The 17,500-nt window shown below is 46.6% G+C and overlaps 1 protein-coding gene across 5 annotated transcripts in view; it reads left to right on the top strand.

The window, feature by feature from the left end:
* The window catches only part of akap13 (A-kinase anchoring protein 13), a 92,603-nt gene that overhangs the window by 43,526 nt on the left and 31,577 nt on the right, over positions 1-17,500 (top strand). For all 5 annotated transcript variants that reach the window (XM_042109236.1, XM_042109238.1, XM_042109239.1 and 2 more), the window contains 4 exons: positions 10,049-10,130; positions 12,103-12,191; positions 15,427-15,773; positions 16,744-16,803. In XM_042109236.1, the coding sequence (XP_041965170.1) occupies positions 10,049-10,130; positions 12,103-12,191; positions 15,427-15,773; positions 16,744-16,803 (578 nt within the window). The remainder of the gene's footprint in view (positions 1-10,048; positions 10,131-12,102; positions 12,192-15,426; positions 15,774-16,743; positions 16,804-17,500) is intronic.

Here is a 17,500-nt window from a genome sequence, read left to right as displayed (position 1 = left end):
GTTGGCTAGGTGACACATGTTTCTGACCGGAAGGCCTGAGTTGGGTGACGGGTCAGACTGGCAACGATGGGAAAAGTCTTTCACAGTGTAGCTCAAAACAACAGTCATCTCACCAGACAGAGAGACAGCAAGCGAAAGTGAGTCTAACTCTAAATGACTCAGTTAGGTTCCCCAATGCCCCTGAGAGAGTGAGAGAGAGAGAGCACAACATAAAAACAATGAAAGACATTAAGTCATGGAAGGCCAGGGGAAATGAAGTGGCTGGATATTCACAAAAGGTTTGATTCCAGAGAAGGAGGAAGCAGGGGAAAGGCAGGCAGGGTGGGAGGGAGCTGGACTAGCAGTAGGGGGCAGTGTTGCCCAGGCTAGTCAGCTGCTCTTGAGTCCTTCCTAGAGTTCAGTGGGGTGACCGCCGCAGGGAAGAAGCTTTGACCCTGCTGGCTCGGGTACGGAGAGACATGTAATGCCTCAAGGAGGGGACTGGGGTGAACAGTCTGTGGTTGGGGTGATAACAGTCTCTGATGATGCTGCCACTTTATGGTCGGAGGCAGAGCAGTTGCCATACAATATTGTGACACAGTTGGTGAAGGTGCTCTCAATGGTGCAACGGTAGAAGTTCACCAGGATCTGAGGAGACAGGTGGACCTTCCCTAGTATCCTCAGGAGGAAGAGAATCTGGTGAGCCTTCTTGATCAGGGTACAGGTGTTGAGGGTCCAAGAGAGTTCCTCAGAGATGTGGACACCCAGAAACATGAAGCTGGTGACACGCTCCACCTCAGTCCCGTTGATGAGAATGGGGGTGTGTATGCTAGCTTTTCACTTCCTGAAGTCCATAATGAGCTCTTTGGTCTTCTTGATGTTGAGAGCCAGATTGTTGTCGGTGCACCACAATGTTAGGTGCTGGACCTCCCCCCTGTAGGCCGTCTCATCGTTGTTTGCATATTTTGTGAGTGAGCGGGCGAGAGACATAGAGAGAGGAAAAAAAGAGAGGGAGGGAGAGAGAGAGAGCGGTTGGAGGAATGAAAGAGATCCCTCCTTCAGCCTTTAGCTGTGGTGTAAAATGGCTTTTCATAGTGTGGTGGTGTAGCGTTACAGCCCTTCACAGTTTTGGCGACATTGGCCTGTCTGGGGCACATGATGTAATTCCTGGTCTGGGTCTGTAATAGACGGAGACAGATCATTACTGTAATAGCCTGAGATGGATCAGAACAGCAGATGGACCTGTTCCCTGTCCAGAAGAAGAACTGGTTTACAGTCTCTCACACCGTGCCTACTGAATTACAGATTAACTAATCCTTAATTCAGAATTAGAGAGCTAAATCTGCTGAAGTCCATATAGCGACGTGATTTGAGTTGCAATCTTATTCTGTGGCCAGCGTTATTGTGGCAGGATGTCCAGATAGTAATTCAAAACAGTGTGTGGTTGATATGTACTGAATGTGGAAGAATCACAGTGGTGGGTAAGTAGTTGTTGTTATTATTATCTAACTGTGACATTCTTCAAAAGCACGTGAAGAATGTTCAGATTGTTTTGAGGGATTACCTTTGCTGTCAGTTTTACAGTCAAGGCATGCGAGAGAGGCAGCTGGGTTTAGAAGATTTGGCCTAAGGGGGGACCTACTGGGAGAAGAAAGGAACTATGGGAGACATTTGTGATGAGATCACAGTAGGGTCATCATATCATCCATCATATGGATTGCTGCTGTTGGCGCTCAGTTGTCATGTGACTGTTCTGTATTTCTGTCTGTAATTTATCTGTATGTCACATGCACTCTCTTACTCACTCTCTCTCTCACACACACACACACACACACACACACACACACACACACACACACACACGTACAGTATATCACCAGTGGAAAGGTTGTGTGAAGGTCATTTTTGAAAGTGAAGGTCAAATAGTTAGTGCTGAAAGGTTTGTGCAGGTGTCCTCAGCAAGTCGAGCGTTCCTGTGCTGGTTTTGGTACAGCACAACCTACTTTTATCAGCTGTAGTTCTCAGTTGTTTTTCTCATGAAGCATGCCATTTATGAAAACAAGTATTTCCATGACACACCATTTACGTTTACACTCTTATAGCTACGCAAATGATCCTGAATTAGACGACTGACCAGGGAGACCTGACCAGCTCCCAAGCCATTGTGTGCACACAGTTTGATAACCAGTAGTCCAGTGGGGGCACTGCCTTAGGCACCTATCAAGGTGTCCTGTTTTATGATGCCTCTCAGATGGTCTCTGGCACTCTTATTGGCCTCTAGGGGGCGCACTATAACTGGTACTCTCCACACACTCACACCTTCAGATGTGTTAGGTGTGTGTTTGTGTACATGTCTGTGTACATGTGTGTGAATGTGTGTATTACTAATATACTCTATTTGATAATGCTCACAGTCCACTAGCATTTCACCAGACTGCTCGCACTGAGAACAAGACGTGAGACACTACCGTGTCTAGCCTGGGTTTACCCTGCTGTCTAAAGAGCAAGCAGAGAGCCCTGTGCTGAGTGCACAGGCGCCCTCCGGTGGCTGGCAGGGGTATAACATATTCCAGATGTGCACGGGCATAGCTGTGGTTTGGCATTTTTGAGTGAGGGGGAAAGAGAGAGCAAGAGGGAGGGAGGGAGACAGAGAGAGACAGCAAGCGTGATGTGAAATGTCCGTTTAATTCAGTGGCTTTTCAGAGCTCCTTCGTTAATGGCTATTGTTTTAGGTCCTCGAGGCAAATCTCTGTGCAGCCTCTCTCCCATCAGCACAGCCCACACAAACAGAATACCAAGGAACACACACACACACACACAGACACACACACACAGACACACAGCCACACAGCCACACAGACGCATGCACACAAACACACTCACAGTGGTCTGTCTGGAGCCATTGTGCCTTCTGTCTCTCTCTGTAGTTGGGATCCAATGTGTCTGAACTTGTTTTGGGAACAGGGCTCTGTGTGTGTGTGTGTGTGTGTGTGTGTGTGTGTGAGAGAGTGTGTGCTGCTTCTCATTAAGCATGCACTTATTCACAATAAGGTGTGTCTAAGGGTAGCCTAGGGCTGTGGAAATAGAAACACATTGTTTTGGGGTGCAGTCATTCCAGGTGTGTGTGTGTGTGTGTGTGGTTTGTATGTGTATGCATGTGTGCTTGTGTGTGTGTGTGCGTGTGTGTGTGAGGGAGAGAGACAGAGAGGAGGAGTGTATGTGTGTGTTGCACAATTAACTGTCCTGATTAGAAACACCTATTGAGCCCCTCTGTGTCTGAAGAAACGCCTCTTTCCTGCCCTCTTTCTCTCTCTTTCTCTCTCTTTCTTTCTCTATTTCTCTGTCTCCTTCCTTCCTTCATTGGTCAGTGACATCTTCATGTCGCCCCCTGATGCGTTTCCCTGAGTCTTAGCAGGTCAGCTCTTAGGTCATCTGAAGTCCGGCGTTTAGCCTTGCGTCACCGGCCACTATCTGTTTTGTGGCCGTTCCCATGGTGCCCGGGGAGCACTGTCCAGGGCGTCTGGCAGTGCTGGCCTGATGTCTTGAGTCATGCTCTGATTACTTAGGTCTTGCCTTGCGCTGATTGGCCACTGCCGACTCGGCGATGGGAAAACACTGTCCTGTGCTTGGAGAATTGATCCCTCATTTCCTGATCAATCAGTCCAGAACTCCCAGCTGTGATGTGATGAGAGATGAGATGAACTTCCTCTTCCTGATATTCAGAGCAGCACCAGATCAGCGCTCAGAGATATCCTCTTTTACAACTCCTTCTCCTCCTCTTGTTGTTCTTTGTTGTCCTTCTTTATTTCTCTTATTCCCCCTCTTCTGGTTTGAAGAGGGCTGGGGCTGACCCAGCGCCCCCTGGTCAATGAGTGGCCATTGTGCTCCCATCATAGAGGTTTCCTTTATGGAGACAGCCTACACAGTCCTTAGAAGAGAATGGGTGAGTGGGAGACCGAGAGAGAGGAAGAGAAAGAGAGAGAGAGAGAGAGAGAGAGAGAGAGAGAGAGAAAAAGAGGAAAGGGAAAAAATAAATGAATACACAAATGAAGCAGGAAGCGGCGAGCTGGCCGAAGGAAGTTAGCAGAGTAATGGAGCTGTGGAGAAGGACTGAACGAAGGAGGAGAGAGGAGAAAAAAGAGTTGGAGAGAAAGAGGAAGGTGTGTGTGTGTGTGTGTGTGTGTGTGTGTGTGTGTGTGTGTGTGAGAGAGAGAGAGAGAGAGAGAAAGGGGGAAAGACTTCTGGACAGGGACGTTGAGTGAAAGGGGGAGGGAGGCAGTGTGCATGTGAGAGAGGGAGATAGAGGGAGGGAAGAAGAGAGAGAGGGAGGGAGGGAGGGAGGGAGGGAGGGAAGAAGAGAGAGAGAGGGAGGGAGGGAGGGAAGAAGAGAGAGAGAGGGAGAGGGAGGGAGGGGTGAGTAAGCCAAGCCAGAGGCAGACAGACGAGAGGAGGGGCTGCCTCTCAGCACAGATGTGATCAGGAGCTCTGGGTGGCTGCTGGAGTCCTCCTGGGTTTAGTAGAACGCAGAGAGTTTGGCCTTCATGTGGGGATCTGTCGTGGCTCCAAGCAGAAGATGTACGAGCGACACCGCCGGAGGTACAGCCTGTGTGCCCGTGGCGACACCGCTGTGGACGTGGTCCTGGTGAAGGTACGAGTGCGGTTTGTGCTCTCAGCTGCTCCCTATGGGCTTTTGGCGGAGATCTCTGGTTTCATATGGAAAGGCAGCGTGGCTTAGCCATTAGCAAGAAGCACTGAGAAGTGCCCGTTCTGGCTTCACGCATCTGTTATATGGCTTTGGTTCTTTTATTTGAAAGGAGAGGTTCACTCATCATTCTCGCTGACATATCATTGCCGTGAGGTGATCTTGGCTAAGGCGTGCGGCAGTGGCACCATGCGTAATAGTTTGCTGTGTCTGAAGAGAGTACTTTGTGGAGAAGTTTGATTAGTGTGCATGCCCCTGCATATACCTTTTGAGCGCCGTAAGGAGGATCGGCATTCCTGAAAATTTTAGTCATGGGCTTCTGACTGTATCAGTCTGAATTGCCAATAGTGTCTGTCTGTCTGCAAAAACAGTCGGAGTGGTCATCCAGCCTAATAGAAGTGGTGTGTGTGTGTGTGTGTGTGTGTGAGAGAGGGAGAAAGAGGGATGAATAGGAGTGTGTGTGTGAGAAAGAAAGTGACAAAGAGAGACAAGAAGAATGGAGAGTAGTGTGTGTGTGAGAGAGACTGATGGAGAGAGAGAAAAGAGAAAGAGCGAAAGATGAAGAACAGTGTGTGAGGGGCAGAGAGAGTGAGAGCAGGAGGCTGCACGTGTATGGACAGGGGGCTCTGCTCTTCCTCCTCAGCGCATTGGGTGGAGCTGTTCTCTGGACGTGGGGTGGAGAAGGGACTCGTGAGAGTGTCTGTGCACATGGCTGTGTGTGTGTGTGTGTGTGTGTGTGTGTGTGGTGCGGTGCCTGTGTCCCCAATCATTACATCATGCCGCGTAGACATTTCAGTGTTGATTCTTTGCTAAGTGTCTTCCTTGCTGCTATGACCTGCTCTCCTGCAGCTGTGACGGATGTATAGACATATAGGGAGGTTCCACTATAGTTAGTCTGGCTACACCATTTAGTAATTGTAGCTTAGCTATTCAGCAGACACTTTTTTTTCTTCTATACAATGTAGTTGTTCCAGAAGACAGGAACTCACACATACTGTATCATCTACAAAGTGCATGCAGACTGTGTGTGTGTGTGTGTGTGTGTGTGTGTGTGTGTGTGTGTAAAACTGTAAGAGAACATAATGAAGTGACCTGAGAGAGGCCTGGTGGTGAGGTCAGCAGCTCTGTAGTCTCTGTATCAGCATACTGAGGTCACTGGGCAGGTCAAGCTCCCCCATATTCACACCTTCTTGTTGATTGAATGTGGAGTGCTCAGCTTCAACCACTGAATGCTTCCTCCACCTCTTTTCCTTTTTGTTATTATAACTAGTCAAAAACAACAACAAAAACACACACCTCACATTGTTGGAGGTTTGGGCTTCTACTGCATCTCTGCATAGGCAGATGGCAGCAGGGTGATGGGGGGGGGGGGGGGGGGCTGAATAGGTTTCTGTGCTATGCTGAGTCTAGCAGATGTATATGCATACAGACTTGTGCATCTGTTTAGTAGGTGCTAACAGTTTCTGAAGACACATTAGGTTCTAACGGTTAACGACACCTCTGAATACACACAATGCATTTGCACTGTATTAACAAAGCTTGCATTTTACTAATGGAAAAACATGATGCAAATGGGAGCTCAGTTGGCAGGACCTGATGGTGCTATTGTTTGTTGTTAGCATAACAACACTATGCACTACCAGACATTACAGTGTAGCATGGCCTGATGAGGCTCTTTTCCCAGGCTTGTATGCTAACTGCTACATGCTAGTGCCGCTGCAAGTCTGTGCTATGGGAGCTGACCTATTGGCTCAGTTTGTAAGTATTTGAGTGTTAAGTCATGGTGTATTTTTGGAGCTCTTGTTAATAGTTATAAGCGGATATCTCTGTTGGGGTCTGTTTTACTTTGTGTGCTTTTTTGAATGTGCTTGTGTGTGTGTGTGTGCGCGCGCTCTGCCTGTTGTGTGTGAGAGGGAGTCTGCATCTTCTCAGGCTGTATCTTGCCTCAGAGCCATTGGTATGCGTTCTCAGGGGCTAGAGGGTAAATTTAGATGCCAGGCCACGGCCACGGCCACCAGCACCACGACAACCACGGAATATTCCGGGTGTGTCAGTGAGGATCTCACAATTCCATTGAATCTTAAACCCTTGGGGTTCTGCGTCACATCAGATATGCATGCAATGTGTGTGTACTTTTGTTCTAATAGTTCAATTATGCGTCACACAATTAAGTGTGACCTTTTCTGTCGTTCTTAGGTCATGACATATTTTTAGGCCTTGCACTTGCCTTGCATTTGTGTCCAGCAACCTGATCATCTGATAGTTGTTCTTTTAGTTATAGTTCTTTTATAGTTGTTTTTAACTCTCTCACCCACCCCTTAATATGGTAAATATGTAAAAAAGTACATGTAGCCATTCACCTTTGGTCACATATCTGCACAGGATAGACCAGCTTCGCACAGCTGTATATGCAAAATGGTCCAATAGTTGTGTGTGAGTGAGACACAATTAAGCTGACCTGAGTGTATGAGTGACCCTAATAATGGTCACTCATCAAGTGAATGTTGATTCAGACCTGTGTGCACACAAACACCCTGTGCATTTGTCTGCTCCGTCTTCCCATGTGTTTCCAGCTGCTGGTGTGAAAGAAAATCAGCCACCAGGTCAAGGAAGTACTTCCTTCACGAAACACACGCGCACACACACATATGCATACACACACACACACACACCATCCAGCTGGAGGTCATTAGCACACAAAACCTTCATGCATACTTCCCTCTGTTTCACCATCCTTCTCTCTCTCTCTCTCTCTCTCTCTCTCTCTCTCTCTCTCTCTCTCTCTCTCTCTCACACACACACATTCAGAGACTGTATATTTTTTTTCTTCAGTAGACTGTCGCCCCAGTCATTAAGCCAGCTGTACATTTTGTTCACGTGTGTGTGTGTGTGTGTGTGTGTGTGTGTGGTAGAGGAGGAGGGTGACTTCATCGCCTCATTTGCTGCTCATAAAAAAAATAGTCAGCAATGCCCCCTTTGTAGGGGCTCTTACTACAGCCATTGTTCTGGCCAGTCACACTCCCACTGTTTGTGTGTGTGTGTGTGTGTATTTCACAGACATGGCTTTTGTCCCAGGACATTATGGATGTGTATTTGCCTCTCTGCAGAGACTCCTGACCCCTCCAGACTTACAAACCAATCGGGCCATACATGTGCCCAGTGTGTGTGTAGTGACTTCTGTCTGGAGAGGCTATCAGGTCTGAGCCTGGCCCCTCAGGCGCTACACAGAGCAATGCCACCCCCCCGGTCCAGTCACCATCAGCACTCGGTGGCCCAACACAGCCCAGTTCTTTGTAGGAGAATATTAAAAAATATTTAAATATTAATTCATTTAAATAGTTCGTTTGTAGAATGCTGCAGATCAAGGAGATGCTGATCTCTGACATGCAGTGTATAGTGTTTATAGTCTTACAGGTCAGTCCAGGATCAGTATTGACACGCTAGCATTTTGAAATGTCAAATCAATTCAAGTGGACTTTTTTGGGATTTTACAGTGTGCCTTTGGCAATGAGCTGTGTACGTTTCCAGTCCAACCTTACAAGACGACACCAGAGTAGAGAGAATTCCATTCATCTGGACTAAAACTTGTCTTGTCTTATTTCTTATTGGACTGTTAACTCTAGTGTAAGCACTATGGTGAGCTGCTCCTCAACCAAGCCGCCTATTTCCCCAAGAGCCCCAGGAGTGATCTGAACTCTTGTACTGGATATACTGCACTGCTCAGTACGCATTACATGGCAGCTCTGTGAGTGTCTGTTGATGTGCTTGAGAGACATTGCTTCTGTTTGTATGTTCCTGTGTGTGTTTTCATGTTTGCGCGTGTGTGTGTTTTCATGTTTACATGTGTCTGTGTGTCCCACAGCAGCTGCAGACCTGTGACCTTTGGGTGTTTAAACAGAGTTAGTAGGGAGCACCCCCCACACACACACACACTTTGCTACACACACACACACACTCTCACACACATACTCACTCACACACACACACACACGCTCCCGAGTTGTTTTGTTGATGAACACACACTTGAGTTTGTACATTCACACTGACACTGAGTGTTCCTGAGAAGAGGCAGAACAACACTAGGTCTTCTGTGTGTTTTTACTAGGCTGCACTCTCTCTCTCTCCACACACACACACACACACACACACACACATTGCAGAAGCATGTCTAAGTAACAAGCTTGATTGTATATGGACTCTAGTGCTGTACTATTACCAGAGTAAATCTGTGTCTTCATTGTGTGTGTAAACTATAATTTATATGTGTGTGTAGGCGTAGGGGAAGCGTATTCATTATGCGTCCTGCTCTCCAGTGGCTAGTAGTGTATCAGGACCTCATTGTCGTCCTCTTTAATGTTGTCACATTTTAACGGGAGTCATCTACGTTACATGAGGGTGCAAGCCTGAGTGGGCCGTCATCTGCCCAGACAATACCCAGTGGCGCTGGCATCAGCTGCTACTACTGCCAGGAAGCCTGGCACTGGTGCCCTTTTAGAGACTGTTGTGGTTGGTGTGTGTGCGTGTGTATGTGGTTGGGTAAGGGAGAAACTGGTGGTTATGGTGTCTAGCACCAAGCAAGTGTTATGTGCTCTTGTGAATAGTAGGGTAAAGTGTAGCTCAGGTCTCATATTCGTGTGTGTGTGTGTGTGTGTGTGTGTGTGTGGGAGGGTCCTCGTCTAGTCCTGGGGTGTATTGTGTTTTTGTTCGCACGCCATTATATTTGTTGTGCACAAAGATGTGCCAGCTAGAGAGAGAGGTGCCAGCTAGAGAGAGAGGTGCCAGCTAGAGAGAGATGTGCCAGCTAGAGAGAGATGTGCCAGCTACACAGAGAGAGGTGCCAGCTAGAGAGATATGTGCAACAGAGAGAGAGAGACATGTGCCAGCTACAGAGATAGAGATGTGCCAGCTACAGAGAGATGTGCAAGCTACAGAGAGATGTGCAAGCTAGAGAGAGACATTCACTGATAACTGCTCTGGTGAGTGGCTACTCTTTTTGAGACAGTATCCAGCCGTCAGGAGCACTGGCTATAGGTCTTAAAATGGCCCAAAATGGCCCAGAAACGCCCTATAAACAATGTTATGATGTTGATGAAGGCAGCGGTGTCACTGTAGGGAAAATGTTGATCTTGCTTTTTTGACATGCTGGTGCAGTCAGAAAATATGCATATACATACTCTGAATCTTACGTTAACACTCCAATGTCTTAGCAATGTCTTATCTGATGCTTGCAATGTCTTATCTGATGCTTGTAGTAGCCTATCGTAGCATGTTTTGTGATATCTGTGATTTTGCGTTGTTGTGATGTTTGTTTCAGTGTTGATGAGAATGTTTGCTGTTTAGTAACATGGCTAATTTCCTCTGTTTCAGATCCACAGACAGACGGAGGTGTTTTATGCAGTGGACTCCTGTCCAAAAACGGACTTGCAGAATAGCAGCAAGGAACGTTCCGGTAAGAACTGATTCACGTACCCACCATCATTCTCCAGCTGAAACTGCTGCCTGTCATCATGGGTGCTGTGCTGTGCTGTGGTGTTTACAGCTGACATTTGTTTTTCCCTGTCGACGGCTCTTCGGGTTCCCTGTGATTTATCTATTAACATTTTGGCCTAAACTGTTGGAAAATAACATCAGGCGCGTGTCGGCTGTTGGAAAATGACATCAGATGAACATGCATCATATACTAGTTATTATGAGTCACCAAACCGTAGACTGCATTTGATCTTGTGTGCGTAAGCTAGCATCCTGTGCAGTAAACAGGCCTTTGGTGCTTATGGGAGGCCTCGTGTGTGTGTGTGTGTGTGTGTGTGTGTGTGTGTGTGTGTGTGTGTGTGTGTGTGTGTGTGTGTGTGTGTGTGTGTGTGTGTGTGTGTGTGTGTGTGTGTGTGTGTGTGTGTGTGTGTGTGTGTGTGTGTGTGTGTGTGTGTGTGTGTGTGTGTGTGTGTGGATGAGTAATCATAGGCCAAGGAAAATGATAACAACCTGTTGGGTCCCACGCTGGCATGTTCTACTGCTCTGTCTGCCTGATGGCCGTGTTGTCTTGTTGTTTTGCTAGCTGTGCTGTTTGGCAGTTCCAGTTGTCTTGTTTTGCTAACGTAGCTCCCTGAAGCGCTTGGGCATGATGATGCAGCATACTGACAAAATGCTAATCGAGCACTGACTGTGTGTGTGTGTGTGTGTCATTAGGTGACATCAGTTGTCATAAATGTGTATAAAATCGGTTTGTTGCAATCTTTGATGCATGACGTGTGGCAGCTGAGAAGCATGGATGTGTTGTGTATAGCTTGTGGAATGCTATTATGATTTATTGCATACTGTAGGATCCAAGGTTTAGTCACAATGTGGTAATCGCTAGGTTGAACAGTTGTGTTCAGGTTATTGTGTTTAGAGAGAGAGAGAGAGAGAGAGAGAGTCTGCTTATCAGTCTGATGAGAGAGTTGTGCGAAAGCTGAACAAGTTCAGGTTATGGTGTTTAATAAGCTCCTGGTAGTGTTACTCTTGTGATTGTGTGTGTGTGTGTTTGCGTGTGTGTTTGCCTGAGCCTTCCTCAGACAGGCAATCCTGTGTATCCTGTAAGCTGTTTGTAACCATGTGTAACATACATTCAGCTCCATATCTGGCCTGTGGCAGGTGCTGAAAAATCTGAGGATGGGGCGAAAAGAGCATCCTGTCTTAGTGGAAATCTCATCAGCGTTATTCGTGTGATATGATTTGGCCTTTCAGAACCACTCCTCCAGTCGGTACATGTGCCCAGAGTGGATTGGCTTTCTGGAGACAGTGAGCTGTGTGTAGGGGAACACACACACAAACAGTCAAGATGGATGGTTTCCTTGTGACAATAATAAAAGAAAAAAAAAAGCAAAGAACCCCTCTTCAGACAAATTGAATAAGATCATCTGTTTGGAAGGATGACCTCAACATCCTGTTGTGGCCGATTGCAGGCAGCAAGGCAATCCCACAGTGCCCAGCCTGGCCCAGCGTCCCAGTCACAGGGCAGGACAGCGTAGGGCAGGACAGGGGAGGGGAGGGTCAGGCCTCTGGGCTCTGGGCTCTGGCTGGGTTGGACAGGGGTGGGATGGGATGGGATGGGGAGTGTATGGTTTGACTGTACTGGCAGAGCTGGGCATGATTAAGATGGGACAGGCTAAGATCTGTTCAAATGATAGAGGTGCTGTAAGTGTGTGTGTCTCTTTGTGTGTGTCTGTCTGTCTGTCTGTCTGTCTGTCTGTCTGTCTGTGTTTTGTCTTTATTTCTCTCTCTCTCTCTGTCTCTCTCTCTCTCTCTCTCTCTCTATCAAAGTCTGTTTGTGTGTCTGTCTGGGTTTAGTTAGACAGACATCTTTTCAGTTTATTTTTTCAAGACTCACAGGTGTGTGTGTGTGTGTGTGTGTGTGTGTTTGTCTGATCTTGATGTCTCCTCTGCAGATGTCCCAATGTGTCCAGCTTCAGAGAGGGTCTCTGTTGGGTCAGATGTCCCGATGGACTCACTGGCAGATGGGGACACTGTACCTAAGGTGAGTAAGATAATGATGTGTGTGTGTGTGTCTCATGTATTCAGTAGAGTACTGGACATCAGGTGTCTATCTAATCTGGCATCTCTGTGTTTAATGTAGTATTTTAAAACAGTGTAATAAAACACTCTCCCTGCTGACATTTCACATTCATATCTATTCTATTGCTATTGGATGTGTGTGAATATTTTTGAGTACACACACACACATAAACACACACATACTCTCTCTCAACCTCTCTGACATCATTATATGGCATCAGTAAGCCTTCTGGCAGAAAACCATTATGATTAACTGACCAGACCACCTTACACACACACACACACACACACACACACAGAGAGAGCTCCACTGTTCATCATTGCTGATGTTCCAGTTCGGTGTAGCCCCTGCCCACTACCACAGCAACATCTGGCAAAGCATCTCCTCTGCTAGAAGCACCACTGGGTCTACACACACACACACACACACACACACACACACACACACACACACACACACACACACACACACACACACTCACACACTCACACACTCACACACTCCACTCTCACTCTCTCACTCTCTCTCACACACAGACACACACACACTCACACCTCTTGTCCCACTGTACATGTACGGTCCAGATTCCTGACAGAGACGCGCTGCTCAAGAGCGGTGTTTGGGATCTGTTTATGGACCACCTCGACTGCCACATACCAAAAAAGGGTTTGCCTCAAGAGTGAGAGTGAGATCAGAGAGTGCAGAGGGAAGTGAAGAGAGGCTAGGGTTCTTTGTGTGTGTGTGTGTGTGTGTGTGTGAGCGAGAGAAAGAGACCGGGAAGGAGTGTGTGTGTGTGTGTGTGTGTCTCTGAGTGAGTGAGGGAGAGAGAATCTGAGAGAGACAGGGAAGTGTGTGTGTGTGTGTGATGCAGAAAGAGAGGGTTCTTGTGCTCAGATAGTATGTGTAGATCAGGCACTACCTTACGTCTGCTTATCAGAGTCTGATGAGAGAGTTATGCGAACCCTGAACAGAATGCAACTCTTACACTGGAACTAGAGGGCGACTGACACACACACACACACACACACACACACACACACCACAGACACACCACAGACATCCACACATACTGACACATGGTTATGGACACATTGTGATGGCACTGCATCACACACACACACACACTGCATCACACGCACACAAATGCATAATACCGACACACACACAGTATAAATACATAGACACACATCCACACAGACATATGGCAGGGATAGACAAATATACACTTTCCACACCACACCCGACATGCATGTACATACACAAACACATGGCATTATGAACTTTAGATAGCACCCATGTATTTGTGGTGCACACAAGCCTCTGGAAAGGGCCTGGAGAGAATGATGTTATCTCTGGAGCAGGAGTGACCGATTGTTCTAAAAGTTTGTGTTGTAATGGCTACTTCTTAGCAGTGCGCTGTCAAGGCATCTGTTCTCTCTAGGAGTCCGCCCATGGGTCTTGCCCAAACACGCACTCGGTCCAACACACACACACACACACACACACACACAATGATGTTCACACACACTCATTCACTGCGAGTTACATAGAGTTCAAGGTCTTTATGTTCTCATTATAATGCCCCCCCCACACACACACACACACAAACGAACAAACAAACACACACACACACACACACACACACATAGAAAGAGAATGTGCTCATGATGGTTCTGTTCTCTCCTGCTCTGGTGTAATGATGGCAATGATGTGTTCCTTCTGCTCCCAAATGGGTGCGCCTGACTGTTATATAACCTTTATGAGGCTGGAAACAACTCTTACAGCATGTCTGTGTGTGTGTGTGTGTGTGGGTGCGTGCGTGCGGGTGCGTGTGTGTATGTGTCCGAGCTTGTTGCCAGTACTTATTTTGCCAGTAAGCCAGTACTTGGTTTGCCAGACCCAGAGTAGGCCATTTAGAGTATTGCATAAAGCATCGGTGTTAACTCTTTATCTAAAGTCAACTTTAAACGACCGATTAGTTTGTCATTCTGTGTTACATGCTTCAAATGTAAAGCACTTTGAGCTGCATTCTGTGTATGAAAGGTGCTATACAAATAAAGCTTTATTATTATTATTATTATTATTATTATTATTATTATTATTATTATTATTATTATTCTAAAAACTATTAGTTAAAGCCAGCACATGTATCATACCATTGCCATTACTGCACCTAGCTGTGCTTGTCCACTCCACTTCTAATAGTTCTGATCATTCATCACACCATTCTCTACCCAGTGCTGTTAGTTCATCCCCCAACTCTTGTACCAAGTTCTGATAGTTCACTCTCTGTCTGCTGTATACAATTCTGATAGTGTACTCTCTGTTGTATAAAGTTCTGATAGTTCACTCTCTGTTGTATAAAGTTCTGATAGTTCACTCTCTGCTGTACCAAGTTCTGATAGTTCACTCTCTGTCTGCTTTACCAAGTTCTGATAGTTCACTCTCTGCTGTACCAAGTTCTGATAGTTCACTCTCTGTCTGCTGTATAAAGTTCTGATAGTTCACTCTCTGCTGTACCAAGTTCTGATAGTTCACTCTCTGTCTGCTTTACCAAGTTCTGATAGTTCACTCTCTGCTGTACCAAGTTCTGATAGTTCACTCTCTGTCTGCTGTATAAAATTCTGATAGTGTACACTCTGTTGTATAAAGTTCTGATAGTTCACTCTCTGTTGTATAAAGTTCTGATAGTTCACTCTCTGTCTGCTTTACCAAGTTCTGATAGTTCACTCTCTGTCTGCTGTATACAATTCTGATAGTGTACTCTCTGTTGTATAAAGTTCTGATAGTTCACTCTCTGTTGTATAAAGTTCTGATAGTTCACTCTCTGCTGTACCAAGTTCTGATAGTTCACTCTCTGTCTGCTTTACCAAGTTCTGATAGTTCACTCTCTGATGTATAAAGTTCTGATAGTTCACTCTCTGTCTGCTTTACCAAGTTCTGATAGTTCACTCTCTGTTGTATAAAGTTCTGATAGTTCACTCTCTGCTGTACCAAGTTCTGATAGTTCACTCTCTGTCTGCTTTACCAAGTTCTGATAGTTCACACTCTGTCAGCTGTATAAAGTTCTGATAGTGTACTCTCTGTTGTATAAAGTTCGGATAGTTCACTCTCTGCTGTACCAAGTTCTGATAATTCACTCTCTACTGTCTACAGTACCCAGTTCTGATGGTTCACTCATTGTCTTCCCTCACAGGTGGAAACTGTAGTTCCAGCTGTGGACAGGTGCAGTGAGGTGTCCTCGCCCACTCCCTCCCCAGATGACCCTCCCAGCGTCCCCCGCCGTGACCCCGTGGACGTTCTCGCCAGGGCCAGCTGGAGCTCGACGGACTCGTGGCAGGGCACGGCGGGCACTGTGTCCTCACCCGTCTCCACGGAGTTAGAGGAGTCTGAGCGCAAGGACCGCGTGACTGAGGTGCCCGCCCTCTCAGCCCTGCTGCGCCCCGCCATTCGGCCGCTCTCGCCCTTCCGCCGCCATAGCTGGGGGCCGGGCAAAGCGCCCGCGGGCGAGCCGTCGGAGCCTAACGCCGCCCAGCGCAACAGGTGAAGCACATGTTCACTTGTACATAGAAACACGCCCCAGAGACATGCCTACGACACACACACACACACACACACACACACTAAACCACAGACCACATCACACCTGCTTGAGGCTCAGTCAGGGCGGCACCTCTCGGAAGTGTTTGAGTCAGCCAGATAACTCTGTTGAGTCAGTCCTGGAAAGCCCTTTTGAACCTGAGGCTTCAAATCCGAGTTTGGAAAAGGCTTGCTTTGGGATTTTACTCTGTATTTTCATCATCACCTTTGTGGAGTACACTGACAGGATAAACCTACAGAACACAGTTGGTTCACACCTTCCTCGCATACCCAGCAGAACCACAGACCACAATACTGCCCTACAAAGCCAAAGTGCATTATCTACGAAAATTCCAAACTGAGAAAAACAGCATTGTTGTTTGTCTTTCACACTGTATTCTAGCATATACTGTAAAATGAAAACCCTACATCTTCAGGAAATGTTTCAGTAGATTAATGAGATTTTGATAGATTGAACGGAGGATATGGTATTTTATATTGGTGTAAAAAAGTGAATTTCACAAAAAATGCAGTTACTGCACTTTGGCTTTGTAGGGCAGAATACAGGAAGCACATATGGCACCAAAACACCAAGTCACACTGAGTCCATAGACATCTCCAGGACAACACTGTAAACGGTGCCATCCATAGACAGTCCTGCCTAAGCTATATGTGATGATGCTTGGCTATGTATATTACGTTAGTGAAAGTGTTGCAGCTTCAATAGGGTGTGGCAAGTAGAAAACACTGACAGCGTTAGAATGCATTGGAGAGAATGGATCTGCTAGACATAACTTGTTTGATGGTCCCTTTGGCAGCACCTTAAATCTTTTAATCACTTTGCCTGATGCAACACATTATACTGAGCTTGCATTTGCTTTGTTTGAACTATTTCTCTGGCTCAGGCTAACCACCCTTTATCTCTCATTTCTAGCACTGCTGTCCGCAGTCCTGGTGGAGGCAGGGCTACAAAGACCACAGGCCACAGAAGAAGGTACAACAAAGCTTTCTCTTTCTCTGTCTCTTTCTCTCTGTATCCTCCATTCCCTCCCCCCCCCCTCTCCATCGTTGCCTTTTTCCATTCAGATTTTACAGGGACGGAGGAAATGTCCTTGTAACCCTTCGGCCCTGTTGGCAAAGAGATTTTCCAGTGTTCTCTTAGCTTGAGGCCCCAAACCTGCTTCACACTCCACCAGATCTGCTCTTAGCTATGGAATTTTTTTTTTTTCTCAAATGCTTTTGTTAGAGCTTGTCAGACTTACTGCTGTCGATCTCCAACATGTACCGATAGTTCTCCGCCGTGTAGATTTCCACTGTGTACAGTAGATCTCCAGTATTCCAGTGTTCTTATCTCCAGTGTGTAGATATCCAGTGTTCTCATCTCCAGTGTTCTCATCTCCAGTGTTCTCATCTCCAGTGTTCTTATCTCCAGTGTGTAGATATCCAGTGTTCTTATCTCTAGTGTTCTTATCTCTAGTGTTCTTATCTCTAGTGTTCCCATCTCTAGTGTTCTTATCTCTAGTGTTCTTATATCCAGTGTTCATATCTCCAGTGTATAGATCCCCAGTGTCTAGAAACTAGTGTGTGTACCTCAGCCCAACCACCTGTCTGCATGCCTGCCTTGTTCCCACTGTGGTTTTACAGAGTTCTGTTTGTTTCTCCCCTCACTCCCCCTGTCTCTCTCTTCACAC

Source organism: Alosa sapidissima, chromosome 11 (genome assembly GCF_018492685.1).
Source record: "Alosa sapidissima isolate fAloSap1 chromosome 11, fAloSap1.pri, whole genome shotgun sequence".
Taxonomy (NCBI): Eukaryota; Metazoa; Chordata; class Actinopteri; order Clupeiformes; family Clupeidae; genus Alosa; species Alosa sapidissima.
The sequence above is the reverse complement of the archived record's forward strand: the minus strand, read 5'-3'. Positions and strand labels throughout refer to the sequence as shown.